At 49.7% G+C, this 20,115-nt stretch overlaps 1 protein-coding gene across 2 annotated transcripts in view; it reads right to left on the reverse strand.

Moving 5' to 3' along the window:
- DHX33 (DEAH-box helicase 33) overlaps positions 1–20,115 on the reverse strand; it is a 115,404-nt gene that overhangs the window by 85,619 nt on the left and 9,670 nt on the right. For both annotated transcript variants that reach the window (XM_063953679.1, XM_063953678.1), the window contains exon 2: positions 8,879–9,039. In XM_063953679.1, the coding sequence (XP_063809749.1) occupies positions 8,879–9,039 (161 nt within the window). The remainder of the gene's footprint in view (positions 1–8,878; positions 9,040–20,115) is intronic.

Here is a 20,115-nt window from a genome sequence, read left to right on the forward strand (position 1 = left end):
CTCGCTTTTATGAGGAGATCGTCCAAGTACGGGATAATTGTGACCCCTTGCTTCCGCAGGAGTATCATCATTCCCGCCATTACCTTGGTAAATATTCTCGGTGCCATGGAGAGACCAAACGGCAACGTCTGAAATTGGTAATGACAATCCTGTACCACAAATCTGAGGTACGCCTGATGAGGTGGATAAATGGGGACATGAAGGTATGCACCCTTTATGTCCAGAGACACCATAAAATCCCCCCCTTCCAGGCTTGCGATGACCGCTCTGAGCGATTCCATCTTGAACTTTAACCTTTTCAGGTATATGTTCAGGGATTTTAAATTCAATATGGGTCTGACCGAACCGTCCGGTTTCGGTACTACAAACATGGTCGAATAATAACCCTTTCCTTGTTGAGGGAGGGGAACCTTGACTACCACCTGTTGAAGGTACAATTTGTGAATTGCAGCTAGCACTATCTCCCTCTCGAGGGGGGAAGCTGGCAGGGCCGATTTGAGGTATCGTGAGGGGGCATCTCTTCGAATTCCAGCTTGTATCCCTGTGACACAATATCTATCGCCCAGGGATCTAACTGGGAGTGAATCCACATGTGGCTGAAATTTCGGAGACGCGCCCCCACCGGGCCTAGCTCCGCCTGTGGAGCCCCAGCGTCATGCGGTGGATTTGGTGGAAGCTGGGGAGGACTTCTGTTCCTGGGAACTAGCTGTGTTGTGCAGCTTCTTTCCTCTGCCCCTGCCCCTGGCAAGAAAGGACGCACCTCGGACTTTCTTGCCTCTTTGTGATCGAAAGGACTGCATTTGGTAATACGGTGCTTTCTTAGGCTGTGAGGAAACAAATGGCAAAAAAATTTGACTTTCCAGCAGTAGCTGTGGAGACCAGGTCCGAGAGACCCTCCCCAATCAATTCCTCACCCTTGTAAGGCAAAACCTCCATGTGCCTTTTTGAGTCGCCATCACCTGTGCACAGGACCCTTCTGGCAGAAATCGACATAGCATTTATTCTAGAACCCAGTATACTGTCTCTTTGAGCATCTCTCATATATAGGACAGCGTCTTTTATATGCCCCAGGGTCATTAATATAGTATCCTTGTCTAAGGTATCAAGTTCCTCAGACAGGGTATCTGTCCATGCTGCTACAGCGCTACACACCCAGGCCGACGCGATCTTTTAGGGTGGCCGTATCCTGTGACGGCAGGGCTACCCTCTTGGATAAGCGTGTTAAAGCTTTGTCCACCCTAGGGGAGGATTCCCAGCGTAACCTATCCGTTGGCGGGAAAGGGTACGCCATAAGCATCCTTTTGGAAATCTGCAGTTTTTTATCTGGAGATTCCCAAGCCTTTTCACATAATAAGATTTTACTCACCGGTAAATCTATTTCTCGTAGTCCGTAGTGGATGCTGGGACTCCGTAAGGACCATGGGGAATAGCGGCTCCGCAGGAGACTGGGCACAACTAAAGAAAGCTTTAGGACTTCCTGGTGTGCACTGGCTCCTCCCTCTATGACCCTCCTCCAGACCTCAGTTAGGATACTGTGCCCGGAAGAGCTGACACAATAAGGAAGGATTTTGAATCCCGGGTAAGACTCATACCAGCCACACCAATCACACCGTATAGCTCGTGATACTATACCCAGTTAACAGTATGAACAATAACTGAGCCTCTCAACAGATGGCTCAACAATAACCCTTTAGTTAAACAATAACTATATACAAGTATTGCAGACAATCCGCACTTGGGATGGGCGCCCAGCATCCACTACGGACTACGAGAAATAGATTTACCGGTGAGTAAAATCTTATTTTCTCTGACGTCCTAAGTGGATGCTGGGACTCCGTAAGGACCATGGGGATTATACCAAAGCTCCCAAACGGGCGGGAGAGTGCGGATGACTCTGCAGCACCGAATGGGCAAACTCTAGGTCCTCCTCAGCCAGGGTGTCAAACTTGTAGAATTTAGCAAATGTGTTTGACCCCGACCAAGTAGCTGCTCGGCAAAGTTGTAGAGCCGAGACCCCTCGGGCAGCCGCCCAAGAAGAGCCCACCTTCCTCGTGGAATGGGCTTTCACTGATTTAGGATGCGGCAGTCCAGCCGCAGAATGTGCAAGCTGAATCGTACTACAGATCCAGCGAGCAATAGTCTGCTTTGAAGCAGGAGCACCCAGCTTGTTGGGTGCATACAGGATAAACAACGAGTCAGTTTTCCTGACACTAGCTGTCCTAGAAACATAAATTCACAGGGCCCTGACTACGTCCAACAACTTGGAAGCCTCCAAGTCTTTAGTAGCAGCAGGCACCACGATAGGTTGGTTCAAATGAAAGGCTGATACCACCTTAGGGAGAAACTGGGGACGAGTCCTCAATTCTGCCCTATCCATATGGAAAATCAGATAAGGGCTTTTACATGACAAAGCCGCCAATTCTGACACACGCCTGGCCGAAGCCAAGGCCAACAGCATGACCACTTTCCACGTGAGATATTTTAATTCCACGGTTTTAAGTGGCTCAAACCAATGTGACTTTAGGAAATCCAACACCACGTTGAGATCCCAAGGTGCCACTGGAGGCACAAAAGGGGACTGAATATGCAGCACTCCCTTAACAAAAGTCTGAACTTCAGGTAGTGAAGCCAGTTCTCTCTGGAAGAAAATCGATAGAGCCGAAATCTGGACCTTAATGGAACCCAATTTTAGGCCCATAGTCACCCCTGACTGTAGGAAGTGCAGAAAACGGCCCAACTGAAATTCCTCCGTTGGGGCCTTCCTGGCCTCACACCACGCAACATATTTTCGCCAAATGCGGTGATAATGGTTTGCGGTCACTTCTTTCCTAGCTTTAATCAGCGTAGGAATGACTTCCTCCGGAATGCCATTTTCCTTCAGGATCCGGTGTTCAACCGCCATGCCGTCAAACGCAGCCGCGGTAAGTCTTGGAACAGACAGGGCCCCTGCTGCAGCAGGTCCTGTCTGAGCGGCAGAGGCCATGGGTCCTCTGAGATCATTTCTTGAAGTTCCGGGTACCAAGCTCTTCTTGGCCAATCCGGAACAATGAGTATAGTTCTTACTCCTCTTCTCCTTATTATCCTCAGTACCTTGGGTATGAGAGGCAGAGAAGGGAACACATAAACCGACTGGTACATCCACGGTGTCACTAGAGCGTCCACAGCTATCGCCTGAGGGTCCCTTGACCTGGCGCAATATCTTTCTAGCTTTTTGTTTAGGCGGGACGGCATCATGTCCACCTGTGGCCTTTCCCAACGGTTTACAATCAGTTGGAAGACTTCTGGATGAAGTCCCCACTCTCCCGGGTGGAGGTCGTGCCTGCTGAGGAAGTCTGCTTCCCAGTTGTCCACTCCCGGAATGAACACTGCTGACAGTGCTAACACGTGATTTTCTGCCCATCGGAGAATCCTTGTGGCTTCTGCCATCGCCGTCCTGCTTCTTGTGCCGCCCTGTCGGTTTACATGGGCGACTGCCGTGATGTTGTCTGACTGGATCAGTACCGGCTGGTTTTGAAGCAGGGGTTTTACCTGACTTAGGGCATTGTAAATGGCCCTCAGTTCCAGAATATTTATGTGTAGGGAAGTCTCCTGACTTGACCATAGTCCTTGGAAGTTTCTTCCCTGTGTGACTGCCCCCCAGCCTCGAAGGCTTGCATCCGTGGTCACCAGGACCCAGTCCTGTATGCCGAATCTGCGGCCTTCTTGAAGATGAGCACTTTGCAGCCACCACAGCAGAGACACCCTGGTCCTTGGAGACAGGGTTATCAGCCGATGCATCTGAAGATGCGATCCGGACCACTTGTCCAACAGGTCCCACTGAAAAGTCCTTGAATGGAACCTGCCGAATGGAATTGCTTCATAGGAAGCTACCATTTTCCCCAGGACTTGGTTTCAGGAGGCCTCTGACTAGAGATGACAGCTCCTTGGCTTTCTCCTCCGGGAGAAACACTTTTTTCTGTTCTGTGTCCAGAACCATCCCCAGGAACAGTAGACGTGTCGTAGGGACCAGCTGTGACTTTGGAATATTTAGAATCCAACCGTGCTGTTGTAGCACCTCCCGAGATAGTGCTACCCCGACCAACAACTGCTCCCTGGACCTCGCCTTTATCAGGAGATCGTCCAAGTACGGGATAATTAAAACTCCCTTTTTTCGAAGGAGTATCATCATTTCGGCCATTACCTTGGTAAATACCCTCGGTGCCGTGGACAGACCAAACGGCAACGTCTGGAATTGGTAATGACAATCCTGTACCACAAATCTGAGGTACTCCTGGTGATGATGGTAAATGGGGACATGCAGGTAAGCATCCTTGATGTCCAGTGATACCATGTAATCCCCCTCGTCCAGGCTTGAAATAACCGCCCTGAGCGATTCCATCTTGAACTTGAATTTTTTTATATATGTGTTCAAGGATTTCAAATTTAAAATGGGTCTCACCGAACCGTCAGGTTTCGGTACCACAAACATTGTGGAATAGTAACCCCGTCCTTGTTGGAGGGGCACCTTGACTATCACCTGCTGGGAATACAGCTTGTGAATTGCCTCTAGCACTGCCTCCCTGCCTGAGGGAGTTGTTGGCAAGGCAGATTTGAGGAAACGGCGGGGGGGAAGATGTCTCGAATTCCAGCTTGTACCCCTGAGATACTACTTGAAGGATCCAGGGATCCACCCGTGAGCGAGCCCACTGATTGCTGAAGTTTTTGAGACGGGCCCCCACCGTACCTGGCTCCGCCTGTGGAGCCCCAGCGTCATGCGGTGGACTTGGAGGAAGCGGGGGAGGACTTTTGCTCCTGGGAACTGGCTGTATGCTGCAGCTTTTTCCCTCTACCTCTGCCTCTGGGCAGAAGGACGCGCCTTTAACCCGCTTGCCTTTATGGGGCCGAAAGGACTGTACCTGATAATACGGTGCTTTCTTTGGCTGTGAGGGAACATGGGGTAAAAATGCTGACTTCCCAGCTGTTGCTGTGGAAACGAGGTCCGAGAGACCATCCCCGAACAACTCCTCACCCTTATAAGGCAAAACTTCCATGTGCCTTTTAGAATCTGCCCCACCCGTCCACTGCCGAGTCCATAATCCTCTCCTGGCAGAAATGGACATTGCACTTATTTTAGATGCCAGCCGGCAAATATCCCTCTGTGCATCTCTCATGTATAAGACTGCGTCTTTTATATGCTCTATGGATAGCAATATAGTGTCCCTGTCTAGGGTATCAATATTTTCCGACAGGGAATCTGACCACGCAGCTGCAGCACTGCACATCCATGCTGAAGCAATAGCTGGTCTCAGTATAATACCTGAGTGTGTATATACAGACTTCAGTATAGCCTCCTGCTTCCTATCAGCAGGCTACTTTAGGGCGGCCGTGTCCGGAGACGGTAGTGCCACCTTTTTTGACAGACGTGTGAGCGCTTTATCCACCCTAGGGGATGTTTCCCAACGTGACCTATCCTCTGGCGGGAAAGGGTACGCCATTAGTAACCTTTTAGAAATTACCAGTTTCTTATCGGGGGAAGCCCACGCTTCTTCACACACCTCATTTAATTCCTCAGATGGGGGAAAAACCACTGGTAGTTTTTTCTCCCCAAACATAATACCCTTTTTTGTGGTTCCTGGGGTAATATCAGAAATGTGCAACACATTTTTCATTGCCTCAATCATGTAACGTGTGGCCCTATTGGAATGTACATTTGTCTCATCGTCGTCGACACTGGATTCAGTATTCGTGTCGACATCTGTGTCTGCCATCTGAGGTAGCGGGCGTTTTAGAGCCCCTGATGGCTTTTGAGACAGCTGGGCAGGCACAAGCTGAGAAGCCGGCTGTCCCACATCTGATATGTCGTCAAACCTTTTATGTAAGGAGTTGACACTTTCACGTAATTCCTTCCACAAGTCCATCCACTCAGGTGTCGGCCCCGCAGGGGGTGACATCACATTTATCGGCACTTGCTCCGCCTCCACATAAGCCTCCTCATCAAACATGTCGACACAGCCGTACCGACACACCGCGCACACTCAGGGAATGCTCTGACTGAGGACAGGACCCCACAAAGCCCTTTGGGGAGACAGAGAGAGAGTATGCCAGCACACACCAACATCGCTATATAACACAGGGATTAACACTATAACTGAGTGATTTTTCCCAATAGCTGCTTGTATACACAATATTGCGCCTAAATTTAGTGCCCCCCCTCTCTTTTTTACCCTATGTAGTCTGGAAACTGCAGGGGAGAGGAGCCTGGGAGCGATCCTTCCAGCGGAGCTGTGAGGGAAAATGGCGCCAGTGTGCTGAGGGAGATAGCCCCGCCCCTTTTTCGGCTGACTTCTCCCGCTTTTTTCTATGTATATCTGGCAGGGGTATTTTACACATATATAGTCTCTATGACTATATTATGTGTTTTTTTTGCCAGCCAAGGTACTTAATATTGCAGCCCAGGGCACCCCCCCCCCCAGCGCCCTGCACCCATCAGTGACCGGAGTGTGAGGTGTGCATGGGAAGCAATGGCGCACAGCTGCAGTGCTGTGCGCTACCTTGTTTGAAGACCGAAGTCTTCTGCCGCCGATTTCCAGGACTCTTCTTGCTTCTGGCTCTGTAAGGGGGACGGCGGCGCGGCTCCGGGAACGGACGATCGAGGTCGGGCCCTGTGTTCGATCCCTCTGGAGCTAATGGTGTCCAGTAGCCTTAGAAGCCCAAGCTAGCTGCAAGCAGGTAGGTTCGCTTCTCTCCCCTTAGTCCCTCGTAGCAGTGAGTCTGTTGCCAGCAGATCTCACTGAAAATAAAAAACCTAAAATAAACTTTCTTTTTCTAGGAGCTCAGGAGAGCCCCTAGTGTGCATCCAGCTCAGCCGGGCACAAAATTCTAACTGAGGTCTGGAGGAGGGTCATAGAGGGAGGAACCAGTGCACACCAGGTAGTCCTAAAGCTTTCTTTAGTTGTGCCCAGTCTCCTGCGGAGCCGCAATTCCCCATGGTCCTTACGGAGTCCCAGCATCCACTTAGGACGTCAGAGAAAACTCATTTAGCTCGTGTGAAGGGGGAAAGGTCACCACCTGTCTTTTTTCCCCATACATATAAACCCTCTTGTCAGGGACTGGGGTTTCCTCTGTGATGTGCAACACACCCTTAATTGCTATAATCATATAACGGATGGCTTTAGCCAATTTTGGCTGTATTTTAGCACCATCGTAATCGACACTGGAGTCAGAATCCACGTCGGTATCTGTGTCAACAATTTGGGATAGTGGGCGCTTCTGGGACCCTGACAGCCCCCGCGACATAGGATCAGGCACGGGTTGGGACCCTGACTGTCCTGAGGCTTCAGCTTTATCCAACCTTTTATGCAAGGAATTTACATTATCATTTAAAACCTTCCACATATCCATCCAATCAGGTGTCAGCGCCGTCGGCGGAGACACCACATTCATTTGCTCCCGCTCTGTTTCTACACAGCCTTCCTCGTCAAACATGTCGACACAAGCATACCGACACACCACACACACAGGGAATGCTCTTTTCGAAGACAGTTCCCCCACAAGGCCCTTTGGAGAGACAGAGAGAGAGTATGCCAGCACACACCCCAGCGCTATACAACCCAAGAATAACACAGTAACTTAATGTTAACCCAGTAGCTGCTGTTTATATATTGTTTTTGCGCCTAATTATGTGCCCCCCCTCTCTTTTTACCCTCTTCTACCGTGTATCTGCAGGGGAGAGCCTGGGGAGCTTCCTCTCAGTGGAGCTGTGGAGAAAAAATGGCGCTGGTGAGTGCTGAGGAAGAAGCCTCGCCCCCTCAGCGGCGGGCTTCTGTCCCGCTTTAATGTACAAATTTTGGCGGGGGCTCATACATATATCCAGTGCCCAACTGTATATATGCCCAACTTTTGCCAAGAGGTCCTAATTGCTGCCCAGGGCGCCCCCCCCTGCGCCCTGCACCCTTACAGTGACCGGAGTACGTGGGTGTATGTGGGAGCAATGGCGCACAGCTGCAGTGCTGTGCGCTACCTCAGTGAAGACTGGAGTCTTCTGCCGCCGATTTCGAAGTCTTCTTGCTTCTTATGCTCACCCGGCTTCTGTCTTCCGGCTCTGCGAGAAGGACGGCGGCGCTCTGGGATCGGATGACGAGGGTGAGATCCTGTGTACGATCCCTCTGGAGCTAATGGTGTCCAGTAGCCTAAGAAGCAGGACCTATCTTCAGAGAGTAGGGCTGCTTCTCTCCCCTCAGTCCCACGATGCAGGGAGTCTGTTGCCAGCAGAGCTCCCTGAAAATAAAAAACCTGACAAAATACTTTCATACAGCAAGCTCAGGAGAGCTCACTGAACAGCACCCAGCTCGTCCGGGCACAGATTCAAACTGAGGTCTGGAGGAGGGACATAGAGGGAGGAGCCAGAGCACACCAGAATACAAATTATTTCTTAAAGTGCCCATGTCTCCTGCGGAGCCCGTCTATTCCCCATTGTCATTACGGAGTCCCCAGCATCCACTAGGACGTTAGAGAAAATTTTTTTTTTTCTCTATGCAGATCAGATGGGCTTCCTATAAAACCAACTGTAGACAGCAACAGGAGAGGGTTTAGCAGGTACATCTATTACTGAGTGTATCTATCCAACCATTAATGCCAGGCTCTAACATACACCCGACATTAAAAGAACTTTGTGAATGCGCCAAGTCAGCCTGGCTACAGTTACACAGCTCAATGTACTAACTAAACATTATTCAGAGTGCCGACCTTTGGAGAGTTAATGTTGCTGATATTACTGACCTAGGTATGCTTGAGCACAGTGGGAACGACAGTGTACCCCAGACACACATACATCATTGTTTTGTTGCTTGTACAATACAAAGATAACAAATGGAACCTCTACATACATTAGGTGGCGTACCAGTTTACTTAGCTCTGTCTTCCTCTCTTCTGACACTCTAGTTGCCAGAGATATCGCAGCCACTCTGCGCGGTTGAGTCACACCAATAATACCCTGGCGTCCTATGCTGGCTTCATACAGATACTGTGGAATCTGAGTTGTTTTGCCAGAACCAGTCTCCCCTTTTTTTAAAATAAAAAAGTATACAGATTATAGAATGTAAAAGCAGTACACAATTTCCTACATACACAAAAAAAATAAGAATTTACTTACCGATAATTCTATTTCTCATAGTCCGTAGTGGATGCTGGGAACTCCGTAAGGACCATGGGGAATAGCGGCTCCGCAGGAGACTGGGCACAAAAGTAAAAGCTTTTAGGTCACCTGGTGTGCACTGGCTCCTCCCCCTATGACCCTCCTCCAAGCCTCAGTTAGGATACTGTGCCCGGACGAGCGTACATAATAAGGAAGGATCTTGAATCCCGGGTAAGACTCATACCAGCCACACCAATCATACCGTACAACTTGTGATCTGAACACAGTTAACAGTATGATAAACGTAGGAGCCTCTGAAAAGATGGCTCACAACAATAAACAACCCGATTTTTGTAACAATAACTATATACAAGTATTGCAGACAATCCGCACTTGGGATGGGCGCCCAGCATCCACTACGGACTATGAGAAATAGAATTATCGGTAAGTAAATTCTTATTTTCTCTGACGTCCTAGTGGATGCTGGGAACTCCGTAAGGACCATGGGGATTATACCAAAGCTCCCAAACGGGCGGGAGAGTGCGGATGACTCTGCAGCAACGAATGAGAGAACTCCAGGTCCTCCTCAGCCAGGGTATCGAATTTGTAAAATTTAGCAAACGTGTTTGCCCCTGACCAAGTAGCTGCTCGGCAAAGTTGTAAAGCCGAGACTCCTCGGGCAGCCGCCCAAGATGAGCCCACTTTCCTTGTGGAATGGGCTTTTACAGATTTTGGCTGTGGCAGGCCTGCCACAGAATGTGCAAGCTGAATTGTACTACAAATCCAACAAGCAATCGTCTGCTTAGAAGCAGGAGCACCCAGCTTGTTGGGTGCATACAGGATAAACAGCGAGTCAGATTTCCTGACTCCAGCCGTCCTGGAAACATATTTTCAGGGCTCTGACTACGTCCAGCAACTTGGAGTCCTCCAAGTCCCTAGTCGCCGCAGGTACCACAATAGGCTGGTTCATGTGAAACGCTGAAACCACTTTAGGGAGAAATTGAGGGCGAGTCCTCAGTTCTGCCCTGTCTGAATGAAAAATTAGGTAAGGGCTTTTATATGATAAAGCCGCCAATTCAGAGACACGCCTGGCTGAAGCCAGGGCTAACAGCATGACCACTTTCCATGTGAGATATTTCAATTCCACAGTGGTGAGTGGTTCAAACCAATGTGATTTTAGGAGACTCAACACTACATTGAGATCCCAAGGTGCCACTGGAGGCACAAAAGGAGGCTGTATATGCAGTACCCCTTTGACAAACGTCTGAACTTCAGGCACTGAAGCCAGTTCTTTTTGGAAGAAGATTGACAGGGCCGAAATTTGAACCTTAATGGACCCTAATTTTAGGCCCATAGATAGTCCTGTTTGCAGGAAATGCAGGAAACGACCCTGTTGAAATTCCTCTGTAGGGGCCTTCTTGGCCTCACACCACGCAACATATTTCCGCCAAATGCGGTGATAATGTTTTGCGGTTACATCCTTTCTGGCCTTGACCAGGGTAGGGATGACTTCATCTGGAATGCCTTTTTCCTTCAGGATCCGGCGTTCAACCTCCATGCCGTCAAACGCAGCCGCGGTAAGTCTTGAAACAGACAAGGTCCCTGCTGGAGCAGGTCCTTTCTGAGAGGTAGAGGCCACGGGTCCTCCGTGAGCATCTCTTGAAGTTCCGGGTACCAAGTCCTTCTTGGCCAATCCGGAGCCACGAGTATAGTTCTTACTCCTCTCCTTCTTATGATTCTCAGTACTTTGGGTATGAGAGGCAGAGGAGGGAACACATACACTGACTGGTACACCCACGGTGTTACCAGAGCGTCCACCGCTATTGCCTGAGGGTCCCTTGACCTGGCGCAATATCTGTCTAGTTTCTTGTTGAGACGAGACGCCATCATGTCCACCTTTGGTTTTTCCCAACGGTTTACAATCACGTGGAAGACTTCTGGGTGAAGTCCCCACTCCCCCGGGTGGGAGGTCGTGTCTGCTGAGGAAGTCTACTTCCCAGTTGTCCACTCCCGGAATGAACACCGCTGACAGTGCTGTCACATGATTTTCCGCCCAGCGAAGAATTCTTGCAGCTTCTGCCATTGCCCTCCTGCTTCTTGTGCCGCCCTGTCTGTTTACGTGGGCGACTGCCGTGATGTTGTCCGATTGGATCAAAACCGACTGACCCTGAAGCAGAGGCCTTGCTTGACTTAGTGCATTGTAAATTGCCCTTAGTTCCAGGATATTTATGTGAAGAGACGTTTCCATGCTTGACCACAAGCCCTGGAAGTTTCTTCCCTGTGTGACTGCTCCCCAGCCTCTCAGGCTGGCATCCGTGGTCACCAGAATCCAGTCCTGAATGCCGAATCTGCGGCCCTCTAGAAGATGAGCACTCTGCAACCACCACAGGAGAGACACCCTTGTCCTTGGAGATAGGGTTATCCGCTGATGCATCTGAAGATGCGATCCGGACCATTTGTCCAGCAGATCCCACTGAAACGTTCTTGCATGGAATCTTCCGAATGGAATCGCTTCGTAAGAAGCCACCATCTTTCCCAGGACCCTTGTGCATTGATGCACTGACACTTGTCCTGGTTTCAGGAGGTTCCTGACTAGCTCGGATAACTCCCTGGCCTTCTCCTCCGGGAGAAAATAAGAATTTACTTACCGATAATTCTATTTCTCGGAGTCCGTAGTGGATGCTGGGGTTCCTGAAAGGACCATGGGGAATAGCGGCTCCGCAGGAGACAGGGCACAAAAGTAAAGCTTTTACAGGTCAGGTGGTGTGTACTGGCTCCTCCCCCTATGACCCTCCTCCAGACTCCAGTTAGGTACTGTGCCCGGACGAGCGTACACAATAAGGGAGGATTTTGAATCCCGGGTAAGACTCATACCAGCCACACCAATCACACCGTACAACTTGTGATCTAAACCCAGTTAACAGTATGATAACAGAGGAGCCTCTGAAAGATGGCTTCCTAAACAATAACCCGAATTAGTTAACAATAACTATGTACAAGTATTGCAGATAATCCGCACTTGGGATGGGCGCCCAGCATCCACTACGGACTCCGAGAAATAGAATTATCGGTAAGTAAATTCTTATTTTCTCTATCGTCCTAAGTGGATGCTGGGGTTCCTGAAAGGACCATGGGGATTATACCAAAGCTCCCAAACGGGCGGGAGAGTGCGGATGACTCTGCAGCACCGAATGAGAGAACTCCAGGTCCTCCTTTGCCAGGGTATCAAATTTGTAAAAATTTACAAACGTGTTCTCCCCTGACCACGTAGCTGCTCGGCAGAGTTGTTATGCCGAGACCCCTCGGGCAGCCGCCCAAGATGAGCCCACCTTCCTTGCGGAATGGGCCTTAACAGATTTAGGCTGTGGCAGGCCTGCCACAGAATGTACAAGTTGAATTTTGTTACAAATCCAACGAGCAATCGACTGCTTAGAAGCAGGTGCACCCAACTTGTTGGGTGCATACAGTATAAACAGCGAGTCAGATTTTCTGACTCCAGCCGTCCTTTAAATGTATATTTTTAAGGCTCTGACAACGTCCAACAACTTGGAGTCCTTCAAGTCGTCTGTAGCCGCAGGCACTACAATAGGCTGGTTCAGGTGAAACGCTGATACCACCTTAGGGAGAAAATGCGGACGCGTCCGCAGCTCTGCCCTATGTCGAATGGAAAATTAAATAAGGGCTTTTATAAAACAAAGCCGCCAGTTCAGATACTCTCCCGGCTGAAGCCAGGGCCAGTAACATAGTCACTTTCCATGTGAGATATTTCAAATCCACATACTTTAGTGGTTCAAACCAATTGGATTTGAGGAAATCTAAAACTACATTTAGATCCCACGGTGCCACCTTAGGCACCACAGGAGGCTGTATATGCAGTACTCCTTTGATAAAAATCTGGACCTCAGGGACTGAGGCCAATTCTTTTTGGAAGAATATTGATAGGGCCGAAATTTGAACCTTAATAGATCCCAATTTGAGACCCATAGACAATCCTGATTGCAGGAAATGTAGGAAAACGACCCAGTTGAAATTCCTCCATCGGAGCACTCCGCTGCTCGCACCACGCAACATATTTTCGCCAAATACGGCGATAATGCTTCGCGGTGACTTCCTTCCTTGCCTTTATCAAGGTAGGAATGACTTCTTCTGGAATGCCTTTTCCTTTTAGGATCTGGCATTCAAACGCCATGCCGTCAAACGCAGCCGCGGTAAGTCTTGAAAAAGACAAGTACCCTGCTGAAGCAGGTCCCTTCTCAGAAGTAGAGGCCACGGATCGTCCGTGACCATCTCTTGAAGTTCCGGGTACCAAGTCCTTCTTGGCCAATCCGGAGCCACTAGTCTTACTCCTCTTTGCCGTATAATCCTCAATACCTTTGGTATGAGAGGCAGAGGAGGAAACACATATACCGACTGGTACACCCAAGATGTTACCAGCGCGTCCACAGCTATTGCCTGCGGATCTCTTGACCTGGCGCAATACCTGTCCAGTGTTTTGTTGAGGCGAGACGCCATCATGTCCACCATTGGTTTTACCCAACGGTTTAATAGCATGTGGAAAACTTCTGGATGAAGTCCCCACTCTCCCGGGTGAAGGTCGTGTCTGCTGAGGAAGTCTGCTTCCCAGTTGTCCACGCCCGGGATGAATACTGCTGACAGTGCTATCACGTGATTCTCCGCCCAGCGAAGGATCCTGGCAGCTTCTGCCATTGCCCTCCTGCTTCTTGTGCCGCCCTGTCTGTTTACATGGGCGACTGCCGTGATGTTGTCCGACTGGATCAACACCGGTCTTCCTTGAAGCAGAGGTTCCGCCTGGCTTAGAGCATTGTAGATTGCTCTTAGTTCCAGAATGCTTATGTGAAGAGACTTTTTCAGGCTCGACCACACTCCCTGGAAATTTCTTCCCTGTGTGACTGCTCCCCAGCCTCTCAGGCTGGCATCCGTGGTCACCAGGATCCAATCCTGCATGCCGAATCTGCGGCCCTCCAATAGATGAGCCTCCTGCAACCACCACAGAAGGGATACCCTTGTCCTCGGCGACAGGGTTATCCGCAGGTGCATCTGAAGATGCGACCCTGACCATTTGTCCAACAGATCCCTTTGCATGGAATCTGCCGAAAGGGATTGCTTCGTAAGAAGCTACCATTTTTTCCCAGGACTCTTGTGCATTGATGTACAGACACCTTTCCTGGTTTTAGGAGGTTCCTGACCAGGTCAGATAACTCCTTGGCTTTTTCTTCGGGAAGAAAAACCTTTTTCTGAACTGTGTCCAGAATCATCCCCAGGAACAGCAGACGAGTTGTCGGCATTAATTGGGATTTTGGAATATTCAGAATCCATCCGTGCTGCTTTAGCACCTCTTGAGATAGTGCTAAACCCATCTCTAGCTGTTCTCTGGACCTTGCCCTTATTAGGAGATCGTCCAAGTATGGGATAATTAATACGCCCTTTCTTCGAAGAAGAAATATTATCTCGGCCATTACCTTTGTAAAGACCCGAGGTGCCGTGGACAAACCAAACGGCAGCGTCTGAAACTGATAGTGACAGTTTTGTACAACGAACCTGAGGTACCCCTGGTGTGAGGGGTAATTGGAACGTGGAGATACGCATCCTTGATGTCCAAGGATACCATAAAGTCCCCTTCTTCCAGGTTCGCTATCACTGCTCTGAGTGACTCGATCTTGAACTTGAACTTCTTTATGTACAGGTTCAAGGACTTCAGATTTAGAATAGGCCTTACCGAGCCATCCGGCTTCGGTACCACAAAAAGAGTGGAATAATACCCCTTCCCTTGTTGTAGAAGAGGTACCTTGACTATCACCTGCTGAGAATACAGCTTGTGAATGGCTTCCAAAACCGTCTCCCTTTCTGAGGGGGACGTTGGTAAAACAGACTTCAGGAAACGGCGAGGTGGCTCTGTCTCTAATTTCAACCTGTACCCCTGAGATATTATCTGCAGGATCCAGGGATTTACCTGCGAGTGAGCCCACTGCGCGCTGTAATTCTTGAGACGACCGCCTACCGCCCCCGAGTCCGCTTGCGAAGCCCCAGCGTCATGCTGAGGCTTTTGTAGAAGCCGGGGAGGGCTTCTGTTCCAGGGAAGGAGCTGCCTGTTGCTGTCTCTTCCCTCGTCCTCTGCCTCGTGGCAGATATGAATAGTCCTTTGCTCTCTTATTTTTAAAGGAACGAAAGGGCTGCGGTTGAAAGGTCGGTGCCTTTTTCTGTTGGGGAGTGACTTGAGGTAGAAAGGTGGATTTCCCGGCCGTAGCCGTGGCCACCAAATCCGATAGACCGACCCCAAATAACTCCTCTACGCATCGCCTGTCCACTGTCGTGTCCATAAAGCTCTTCTGGCCGAAATGGACATAGCACTTACCCGTGATGCCAGTGTGCAGATATCTCTCTGTGCATCACGCATATAAAGAAATGCATCCTTTATTTGTTCTAACGACAGTAAAATATTGTCCCTGTCCAGGGTATCAATATTTTCGATCAGGGACTCTGACCAAACTACCCCAGCACTGCACATCCAGGCAGTCGCAATAGCTGGTCGTAGTATAACACCTGCATGTGTGTATATACCTTTTTGGATCTTTTCCATCCTCCTATCTGATGGATCTTTAAGTGCGGCCGTCTCAGGAGAGGGTAACGCCACTTGTTTTGATAAGCGTGTTAGCGCTTTGTCCACCCTAGGAGGTGTTTCCCAGCGCTCCCTAACCTCTGGCGGGAAAGGGTATAAAGCCAATAACTTCTTTGAAATTAGCAGTTTTTTTATCGGGGCACCCCACGCTTCATCACACACGTCATTTAATTCTTCTGATTCGGTAAAAACTACTGGTAGTTTTTTCACACCCCACATAATACCCTGTGGTACCTGTAGTATCAGCTAAATGTAACATCTCCTTTATTGCCAAAATCATATAACGTGTGGCCCTACTGGAAAATACGGTTGATTCGTCACCTTCACCACCGGAATCAGTGCCCGTGTCTGGGTCTGTGTCGACCAACTGAGGCAAGGGGCGTTTTACAGCCCCTGACGGTGTTTGAGGCGCCTGGACAGGCACTAATTGAGTGTCCGGCCGCCTCATGTCGGCAAACGACTGCTTAAGCGAGTTGACGCTATCCCGTAATTCCACAAATAAAGGCATCCATTCTGGTGTCGACCCCCTAGAAGGTGACATCCTCATATTTGGCAATTGCTCCGCCTCCACACCAATAACGTCCTCATACATGTCGACACACACGTACCGACACACAGCAGACACACAGGGAATGCTCTATACGAAGACAGGACCCACTAGCCCTTTGGGGAGACAGAGGGAGAGTCTGCCAGCACACACCAAAAAGCGCTATATATGACAGGGATAGCCTTATGATTAAGTGCTCCCTTATAGCTGCTTTTATATTAATATATTGCCATTTATTTTGCCCCCCCTCTCTGTTATACCCTGTTTCTGTAGTGCAGTGCAGGGGAGAGACCTGGGAGCCTTCCTGACCAGCGGAGCTGTGACAGAAAATGGCGCCGTGTGCTGAGGAGATAGGCCCCGCCCCTTTTCCGGCGGGCTCGTCTCCCGCTATTTAGTACATTTAGGCAGGGGTAAATATCTCCATATAGCCTCTGGGGCTATATGTGAGGTATTTTTAGCCTTTTTAAAGGTTTACATTTGCCTCCCAGGGCGCCCCCCCCCCAGCGCCCTGCACCCTCAGTGACTGCCGTGTGAAGTGTGCTGAGAGGAAAATGGCGCACAGCTGCAGTGCTGTGCGCTACCTTAAGAAGACTGCAGGAGTCTTCAGCCGCCGATTCTGGACCTCTTCTTGCTTCAGCATCTGTGAGGGGGCCGGCGGCGTGGCTCCAGTGACCATCCAGGCTGTACCTGTGATCGTCCCTCTGGAGCTTCATGTCCAGTAGCCAAGAAGCCAATCCATCCTGCACGCAGGTGAGTTCACTTCTTCTCCCCTCTGTCCCTCGTTGCAGTGATCCTGTTGCCAGCAGGAATCACTGTAAAATAAAAAACCTAAGCTAAGCTCTCTAAGCAGCTCTTTATGAGAGCCACCTAGAATTGCACCCTTCTCGGCCGGGCACAAAAATCTAACTGGAGTCTGGAGGAGGGTCATAGGGGGAGGAGCCAGTACACACCACCTGACCTGTAAAAGCTTTACTTTTGTGCCCTGTCTCCTGCGGAGCCGCTATTCCCCATGGTCCTTTCAGGAACCCCAGCATCCACTTAGGACGATAGAGAAACACCTTTTTCTGGACTGTGTCCAGAATCATCCCTAGGAACAGTAGACGTGTTGTTGGAATCAGCTGCGATTTTGGAATATTTAGAATCCACCCGTGCTGACGTAGCACCACCTGAGATAGTGCTACTCCGACCTCTAACTGTTTCCTGGACCTTGCCCTTATCAGGAGATCGTCCAAGTAAGGGATAATTAAGACGCCTTTTCTACGAAGAAGAATCATCATTTCGGCCATTACCTTGGTAAAGACCCGTGGTGCCGTGGACAACCCAAACGGCAGCGTCTGAAACTGATAATGACAGTTCTGTACCACAAACCTGAGGTACCCTTGGTGAGAAGGGTAGATTGGGACATGGAGATAAGCATCTTTGATGTCCAGAGACACCATATAGTCCCCTTCTTCCAGGTTTGCTATCACTGCTCTGAGTGATTCCATCTTGAATTTGAACCTTTTTATGTAAGTGTTCAATGATTTTAGATTTAAAATCGGTCTCACCGAGCCGTCCGGCTTTGGTACCACAAACAGCGTGGAATAATACCCCTTTCCCTGTTGTAGGAGGGGTAACTTGATTATCACCTGCTGGGAATACAGCTTGTGAATAGCTTCCAATACTGCCTCCCTGTCGGAGGGAGACGTTGGTAGAGCAGACTTCAGGAACCGGCGAGGGGGAGACGTCTCGAATTCCAGTTTGTACCCCTGTGATACTACCTGCAGGATCCAGGGGTCCACTTGCGAGTGAGCCCACTGCGCGTTGAAATTTTTGAGACGGGCCCCCACCGTGCCTGAGTCCGCCTGTAAAGCCCCAGCGTCATGCTGAAGACTTGGCAGAAGCGGGGGAGGGCTTCTGATCCTGGGAAGAGGCTGCTTGCTGCAGTCTTTTTCCCCTTCCTCTGCCCCGGGGCAGAAATGAGTGGCCTTTTGCCCGCTTGCCCTTATGGGGACGAAAGGACTGAGTTTGAAAAGACGGTGTCTTTTTCTGCTGAGAGGTGACCTGGGGTAAAAAGGTGGATTTCCCAGCCGTCGCCGTGGCCACCAGGTCTGATAGACCGACCCCAAATAACTCCTCCCCTTTATACGGCAAAACTTCCATATGCCGTTTTGAATCCGCATCACCTGACCACTGTCGTGTCCATAAACTTCTTCTGGCAGAAATGGACAACGCACTTACTCTTGATGCCAGGGTGCAAATATCCCTCTGTGCATCTCGCATATATAGTAATGCATCCTTTAAATGCTCTATAGTCAATAAAATACTGTCCCTATCCAGGGTATCAATATTTTCAGTCAGGGAATCCGACCAAGCCACTCCAGCACTGCACATCCAGGCTGAGGCGATTGCTGGTCGTAGTATAACACCAGTATGTGTGTATATACCTTTTAGGATATTTTCCAGCTTTCTATCAGCTGGTTCCTTGAGGGCGGCCGTATCAGGAGACGGTAACGCCACTTGTTTTGATAAGCGTGTGAGCGCCTTATCTACCCTAGGGGGTGTTTCCCAACGCGCCCTAACCTCTGGCGGGAAAGGGTATAATGCCAATAATTTATTAGAAATCAGCAGTTTTTTATCGGGGGAAACCCACGCTTTGTCACACACCTCATTTAATTCATCTGATTCAGGAAAAACTATGGGTAGTTTTTTCACACCCCACATAATAAGATTTTACTTACCGATAAATCTATTTCTCGTAGTCCGTAGTGGATGCTGGGGACTCCGTCAGGACCATGGGGATTAGCGGCTCCGCAGGAGACAGGGCACAAAACTAAAGCTTTAGGATCAGGTGGTGTGTACTGGCTCCTCCCCCCATGACCCTCCTCCAAGCCTCAGTTAGGATACTGTGCCCGGACGAGCGTACACAATAAGGAAGGATATTGAATCCCGGGTAAGACTCATACCAGCCACACCAATCACACCGTATAACCTGTGATCTGAACCCAGTTAACAGTATGACAAACGTAGGAGCCTCTGAACAGACGGCTCACAACAATAACAACCCGATTTTTTTGTAACAACAACTATGTACAAGTATTGCAGACAATCCGCACTTGGGATGGGCGCCCAGCATCCACTACGGACTACGAGAAATAGATTTATCGGTAAGTAAAATCTTATTTTCTCTGACGTCCTAAGTGGATGCTCGGGACTCCGTCAGGACCATGGGGATTATACCAAAGCTCCCAAACGGGCGGGAGAGTGCGGATGACTCTGCAGCACCGAGTGAGAGAACTCCAGGTCCTCCTCAGCCAGGGTGTGCCCCTGACCAAGTAGCAGCTCGGCAAAGTTGTAAAGCCGAGACCCCTCGGGCAGTCGCCCAAGATGAGCCCACCTTCCTTGTGGAATGGGCATTTATATATTTTGGCTGTGGCAGTCCTGCCACAGAATGTGCAAGCTGAATTGTACTACACATTCAACTAGCAATCGTCTGCGTAGAAGCAAGAGCACCCAGTTTTTTGGGTGCATACAGGATAACAGCAAGTCAGTTTTCCTGACTCCAGCCGTCCTGGAAATCTATATTTTCAGGGCCCTGACAACATCTAGCAACTTGGAGTCCTCCAAGTCTCTAGTAGCCGCAGGTACCACAATAAGCTGGTTCAGATGAAACGCTGACACCAACTTAGGGAGAAAACTGGGGACGAGTCCGCAGCTCTGCCCTGTCCGAATGGACAATCAGATATGGGCTTTTGTGAGACAAAGCCGCCAATTCTGACACTCGCCTGGCCGAGGCCAGGGCCAACATCATGGTCACTTTCCATGTGAGATATTTCAAAT

This window comes from Pseudophryne corroboree, chromosome 2 (genome assembly GCF_028390025.1).
Source record: "Pseudophryne corroboree isolate aPseCor3 chromosome 2, aPseCor3.hap2, whole genome shotgun sequence".
In the NCBI taxonomy this organism is placed as follows: Eukaryota; Metazoa; Chordata; class Amphibia; order Anura; family Myobatrachidae; genus Pseudophryne; species Pseudophryne corroboree.